General features: G+C 34.5%; 1 protein-coding gene across 1 annotated transcript; it reads right to left on the minus strand.

The window, feature by feature from the left end:
* Positions 1-5,793: 5,793 nt before the first annotated feature.
* LOC110028450 (LOB domain-containing protein 1) lies at positions 5,794-6,661 on the minus strand. The gene is made up of 2 exons (XM_020730303.1): positions 6,375-6,661; positions 5,794-6,266 (listed from the first exon to the last, which is right to left on the minus strand). Exons 1-2 carry the CDS (start codon positions 6,609-6,611, stop codon positions 5,928-5,930), a joined length of 576 nt encoding a protein of 191 aa, XP_020585962.1. The 5' UTR covers positions 6,612-6,661; the 3' UTR covers positions 5,794-5,927.
* Positions 6,662-7,513: the final 852 nt, after the last annotated feature.

Genomic DNA, 7,513 nt, shown 5'->3' on the forward strand with positions numbered 1-7,513 from the left:
TTGAGAAAGGCATTAAATGGGCTCAAACGTAACCTTAGTGGCCTAATTGTCGTTTGATTCAAATTTTTGTTAGTATCTCTTTTAGTTTAGGGTTTGGTACAAAGGGTAAATTCCTTTTAAGCCTAGAACTAGCCTCATGTTCAATGGGCTTCTTTTTTATCAAAGAGGGCTTTGGGGGTAGACAATAGGTCATCAAAGGGATTCCTAGGACTCTAGGCACCATGGATTACTTAAGGCTTCCTCCACCTATAGGATTTCAACTTGGGCTCGTACCAGTCTCAACCCTCATCATCTCAACCAATAATTGAGGATTTGGGCTTAACCTATGAAACCCTAAATGAATATAGAGTTGGTTTGAAGTTCTATGTGGGTAAGTTCCATCTCTAGGCATATAAGAAGGTCACTAAGATACCCTAGGGCTAGATCCTAGGTTTCTATAAAGAGGAAAAAGGGAAAATCATAAAAGTGAGGACAACAACGTCATAGATCCCGATTGCAGATAGGTCGTTTCTCATTTGGGATACAGTGGTTCACCCTTTACCCTTATGGCTCGGTTAGGCTATGGAAGCATAGTTTGAACCCTACAAATCGACAAATCTATTTTACAGGCTTTGTGTGTCAATGAGTCGCTACCCATTTAAAATATGAGAGATCTAATCTCCACCATGTGTCTTAGGGAGAGCTTTGAAAGCCACGAGATGTTCCTGTGAGGTTACCCTTCTTTGTAACACCTTGTAGTAGTCATCACCTAAATGTAGACATGTCTTCTTCAATCGAGAGTTTTCTTGGGTGTTCAAAAAAAATTGAATTAACCAAAGAGATACGTTCCTTTAAGAGTTGGTCCTGACCCTAAAACAAAGCGTTCTTTTGGTTATCTAGTTACTTGGGTAACTTAAGTGGGCATTCTTTTGTGGATATTTGGTTTAACGTGCATTGATTTGATCTTGTTCGTACGTACATCCTTAACCTATCACACGAGGTTTACCCTACATAAGCTCTCCAGGCTCTTTTCATTTTCTTCGCCTAGTCTCCATCCTAATCTCTTCTTTTTCGATCCCTTCTCCACTCTGAATCATTCATACGATTCAAGTAAGAGGGCCTATTAGAAATGAGAATCCTAAGGTGAAGACAAGACAGGCTGGAGAATTCGAATTACAAAAAGAATTGAAACATACAGAGCAACGAAGCATCCTACAGATCAACAAACTGCAAAGACGGTGCAACAACGCACCATAAAGACATTTTAACATGCATTCTACATATAGTTTAGCAACACACTTCAAAGATGGTGTAACGACGCACCTTAAAGATGGTGTAACAACACATCTCAAATATGTGTAATGATGCACCCACATATGATGTAATTACCTAACTCAAAAATGATGTAACATTACACCCCAAATAAGCACTTGTAATCGATGTACTATATATAATGATTTTCCTTAGACTCATGAAGCTCTCTCCTTGTAGTTCACCATTACAATATATCTAACAAACTATGACCTATGTGGCTCACATCTCATGCAGCTTCGAACTATTGGTGATGCTATCACCGTTCATGTAACTTCCAAATTTGGTCCTTTGTGACTTACAAAAATTATCACAAATCATGCACAACTCCAACCTTTATGACCTACATATATTATCATAGCTTGTGCATCTCTCAAGTCTAGTTTTTATGACAAATGAACTTTATCAAATATCATATAACACTCTACTTTGGCATTTGCACCCTATGGATGTTATTACAACTCACTCCCAACTCTAGACTCGCGATCGACGACCTACGAACATTATCATAACTCATGTAGTTCCAAACTCCGACCACTACAGTTTACTGATTTTATCACAACTCATGCGGCTCCCAAATCCGACCTCTATAGCCTATGAATATTATCACAACTCATGCATCCCCCAATTCTCGTATCTGCGGCTTATGTGCTTCATTGCAGCTCATCACTACGATCATTATGACCAAATATGACTTACGAGGATCATATCTCTTGCAGCTCCATACTTTGACCTGTATGTCCAATCAACATTCTTGAAGCAACCATCTACGACCTACATGACCAAGTACTACCACAACTTTTAACTTGGACCTTTGCAATAAACTGACGCTACAACCACTGTCTATAATATTCATAACAGACTCGTGTCTTCATAACATTTAATCAGAGCATTTGCGGTCCATTACAAATATTATTACTGAACTATCGTTGAACATCAATACTGTAATCTTATTTTCTCTAACTCAAGTGGAGAGTGGGCCTATGTACTTACCATTACATGATAAAATATTTTTCAACTAGGCTAGGCCCCATAATTTTTTTTCACTTTTCAAGGTTTTCCACTTAATCGTTTACTTTTCTTTTATGTCTTTGTGCAATAGATTTCAGTCCAACACTTAGATGTGAAATTATTACTCTATCGACGTCAATCTTATGACACACACATGCCATAAGATACACCATCTATATAAAATTTTAACTCATATAGTATTCCCTTATTTGTGCTAAGTCGTGCTCCTCTTGTATCTATAAGTAGGGGTCGATGGCCTAAAAGTAGGCACAGGAGATGGTATAAAGACTAAGAGCTTACCCTTATTTCTCCACAATTCTCGGACCCTCCACCTCTCTCTCTTTCTTGAAAGGTTATATATATTAATGTAAAGAAGGATGACACCAGATTTGACTCGTGGGAGTGTACATTTGGTCAACGACTCCACTGATTGCTTAAGTCTTCGAAGTAGATATTATGTATTTTAAAATTATTGTTTTGCTATGTTTTTCTCAGTACCATACTTTCAAAAAATCAACATAAGGATGACTTATATGTTGATGTAAATTAAATGTTATATATTTTCACATAAGATAAAGATAATGTCAAAAATTTATTGATTTTAACGAAGGCAAGGAGCTTTTATATTTCCATTTATTCAATTATTTTTTCATCTTCTTAATTAGACTTTATTGTTATAAGATTTAATATTAGTAATTCACTAATTTTAGGAGCACATTTAATTTTTGGGAATTTATATATATATCCTCACAATCGGTTTGGATTATGCATGGCGGGTCTACTATAGAAGCTATACATTTTTTGAGAGGTTTGATGGAGCGGGCATAGAGAATAAGAAGGATTTAGAAAAAACTTAAGATAAGGTTCTAAAAGAAGTCATTTGGAGAACTATTGATCAAAGAAAGGTGTTGATATGACTTACATTCAAGTCATTAAAGATATGATAGCAGAGATGTTACTTTTGTTCGAAATGAAGAAGGATTAACCATGTATTTTTTTCTTATTTCAGTTGGACTACATTAGAGATGGACTTTAAGTCCATATCTTTTTGCTTTAGTTATGGATTCTTTTGTTGGACATTTACAGGAAGATGTACCATGGTGCATGCTTTTTACTGATGATATCCTTTTTGTGGATATAGCTAGAGAAAGATTTTAGGAAAAACTTGAATTATGGATGTCTATATTGGAGTCTAAAGGCTTTCGTTCGAGCAGATCTAAAATTGAATATATGAAATGTAATTTTAGAAGAAATAGATCTTGTGGCAAAGTTGCAACAATGAGTGATCAAATCATTATAAATCATTAAGAGCTGTGGACGATTTAGATATCTCAGGTCTATTGTTTAAAGTGATGGTGATATAAATGGGGATGTTATTAGTAGAATCCATAATGGTTGGTTGAAGTGGAGGATTGCATCAGGCCTATTGTGTGACATAAAAGTACAGCTTATACGACAGAAAGGAAAATTTTATAAGATGGTGATGAGACCTGCAATGCTCTATGACACAAAATGTTGGTCTATAAAAGAAAAATATAAAACTAAGTTAAGTGTTGGTGAGATGATAATGCTTAGGTAGATGACTGGCTTGACAGACAAAATGCATAATGAATATATCTGTGACTTATGTTAAAAAAGACAACGCTAGACCTAAAAATACTCGGGCATACTGTATAAAATATGATCTTATTCTAGTAGAATTAAATAAAAAATATGACACTCAATAGGATGCAATGGAGAAAAAGGATTCATGTAGCTGACCCCACTTAGTGAGATAAAAGCTTGTTGTTGTTGTTGTCGTTACATATCTAACACTAAAATTTGATATTTACTTATATAACATATAAATTCTTTATGCATATGTCTTAAAATGATTTTGTCTTCAAAGTTTTATATAAGAAAATATTAAAATTAAGAATTATGTGATACATATAATAACAGAGGCATTTACATTCCCGTCACACAATTCTTATTTAATTACATATCTATACTTTCATATTTATATGCACAACACTCAAATATTTACGAACACATCAATAATATCATTCTTGCTTACTATTGAAAAGTAAAATACATATTTTTCATTCATAGGTTTCTAACACCAAAGTAAATACATAAATATTTAGGTCTTAGATATGTAAATACATAAGAATTGTGTGGTATGTATGAAAAATTTCTCATAAATCCACTAAGTTAAAGGAGACAAACATCATCCTCTCTAAGACAACTAAATTTCCAATCTCTCTCTCCCTATCACCATGATAAAAAATATGTATATATTTCCTTTCATATTTGGCCAAGTAAAGTTGATTTTAGGGGCATGTGCACGCCATTTTTCTAAATTATAAACTTACATGCACAACTTTGGAGAAATATTCAGCTTCTAGTTCTAATCTTATGGGTCCCACACTTGGCATGAGTCCTCTTTACTAATCACACACTCTCTCTTCACATTTTTGCATTAATACCATTCCTATTATTTCAAAGCAATGAGGTAAGGCATCCTCTATTGACTTTTATAATTAAGATTCTTCTAATTAATCAAACCTGTTCTCTTGTATCCTTCTAACTTAGTCAAGCCCAACTATTCTCATTTGGCCTCAATATTTGCTCCCAAGTCAGAGTTTTGCTTGCTATCTTTGGCAAGCTTCAAATTTCCTCACAACATTTTTCTTTTTCTATAATTATGATAATGTATAGATTTTCTTCTTTTTGTATTAATGTCATAATAGTGTAAAACAAATTAATGACTCTAATCCCAATCAATAATAATAATAGTTAATTAAGCAGATAATGATATGACTGATAAGATCAGGAACATGCAAAAGTGGCATGAGAAAATAAAATAATTGACCAATTAATTGATATTACTAGGGGTGTAATCATGATTAATTTTTAGGGTGGGCAAAATCACTAAATGTCTAATTTTTTCAAGTATCAAACAAAAAAAATTTATCAATGGGTGGGGAATAGTTGACCATTCTGGACATAACCTAGTTTCACTCCGGAATATTACAATACTCTTGGTCAAAGAAGAAAAGAAAAAATAAAGTAGAAATTATATAATAATTAGATTTTTAATTGAGATTTTAATTATAATTAAGAGTATGCATTTTATTTATAATTTGTCTATTGTATTATTTTAAAATGAAAATGAGAAGTGAGTATAGAAGGTCAAATTAAAAACTTTTAATGTCAAAAAAATAAAGTGCTCCTACTTTGAAAATCGAACACCCTTGCATGCAAAAGGGGTCTGATTTTCACCAAAGAGGCTTATGATTGTCTTACTCCTAAGCGATGGGAGAATTTCAAAGCTTAGTTTGAAAAGAACAGCATGACATAATTAGTAACTAACACAATCATTAATCATGCTCATTACTCTAATCATCCTCTAATATCTTTCTTTATCCAACACAATTACATAACTAGCAAAGGAAAACAAAAATGTAGAAAATTTTCATTAATATTTGATGCTCCAACCCTTGAGATTGAGCATCATACATATTAGATTAATTAATTCTCATCACACATATTATGATTAATTAACTTTATAATTAATCAAAATACTAAACCACTTATTAATGACTCATTTCATCATCACCAACATCATCCCTCTCAATCTTTTATCATGCCCACAAGGAATCCTCCCAAATGGGTGCATATCCGCCGCCGTCGCCGCCGTCGCCTTCATAGGAGAACTCAGGCGAAGCGAAGGTTGATTGATCGATCGTCGGCGACGGGTGCAACGAAGACGGCGCCATCAGGAGTGCCAGGAAGTTGGCATGTTGGGTTTGGACATGTAGGAGATCAGCCCTTGTGCGAGCAAGCTGAGCTTGGAGCTTTGTCACCTGTTTCTGAAGCTTGCAAATGGCTCCAGCACAACCATAAATGGGGTCTCTTAGCCTTGCATTGGCCTCATACACCATGCTGCTCACTGCATCAGCTCTGTGGACTTCAGGCAGATCCTGCATATATCATATATAATTGTGAGAAGGAGGGATTGAAAATTGAATCATGACTAACAATGAAGAAGAATTAGTTATGATACATGAAATGCGTGGTGGAGGTCTTACTTGGAGGAATTTGATGATGTTGCTGGCGCCGAAGACGCGGTGGGCGACGGTGAATTTGAGGGGATCGGTGGGGGGGAAGTAAGGGGCAAGAAGGCATTTGTCGACGCAGCGACGGCGGAGGATCTTGCAAGCGGCGCAGGGGCTGAGGATGGTGGGAGGAGTGAGAGTGAGGAGAGGGGGGGATGGGGAGGGGGAGGGGGAGGAGGTGGAGGAGGAGGTGGCATCAATTAAGTTCATGGTGTTTAGAAGGAGAAAGAGATGGGTGATGAGAGATTGGAGGTAGAAGGCTTGTTTTGGAGGGGGGCATTATAAAAAGAATTTGAATGATTTATAGAGGGTGGGAGGATGGAGGGAGTTGGTGAGGTCAGGATTAGGATGTGATGATATCAGATCTTTAATTCTGTTTTTTATTTTATTTAATTTATATATTTATATATAGTTTATAATATAATTTAATATTATTATTAATCTTTTAATGTTGAAAAACCTGAGTACCTAGCACTTAATTCCTATGTATGTACATATCTCATACCTAAATTTTCATGTGTGCATATGCATGAAAAGGTGTATTTTTTATGCGATACTAAAGATTTGAGTGACATGTGCGTAAATATGAAAGTTTGGATCTGAGATATATATGTAAATACATGAGAATTGTGTGGCGTGCATGTAAATGTGAGTAGAAACAATGGGCATAGCATATTTATTTGCTTTTATTCATGATTTGGAACTTGTATTCTCGGTCAAACATTTTCATTTTTGTAGTTAGCATTTTAGAAATAAGTTGGTGCTATTTTAGGAATTTTGAAAATAACAAGTGTTATTTTTGCATTTTAAAAATAATTCATATGAAATAAATAAATAGGTGCACCTTTAAATGCTTCGTTTTGGGGGGGCTGCTCTTTGCCTTTATCACGTTTTCAGGACTTTGGGCAAGCATTTTTATTTTTGTTTTTAGGAATTTGAAAATATCACGTGAAATATTTCACATTTTCAAAATATATCTCATAAACTTGATAAGCAAGCCATAATAATAATAATAATAATAATAATAATAATAATAATAAATACTAAAAAAAAACTATTTCTTTATACTTTGCCTTTATCAAAATATCCTCCAACAGCAGAGATTTTTAAGT

The sequence above is a fragment of the Phalaenopsis equestris genome, unplaced genomic scaffold (assembly GCF_001263595.1).
Source record: "Phalaenopsis equestris unplaced genomic scaffold, ASM126359v1 Scaffold000511, whole genome shotgun sequence".
NCBI lineage: Eukaryota > Viridiplantae > Streptophyta > Magnoliopsida > Asparagales > Orchidaceae > Phalaenopsis > Phalaenopsis equestris.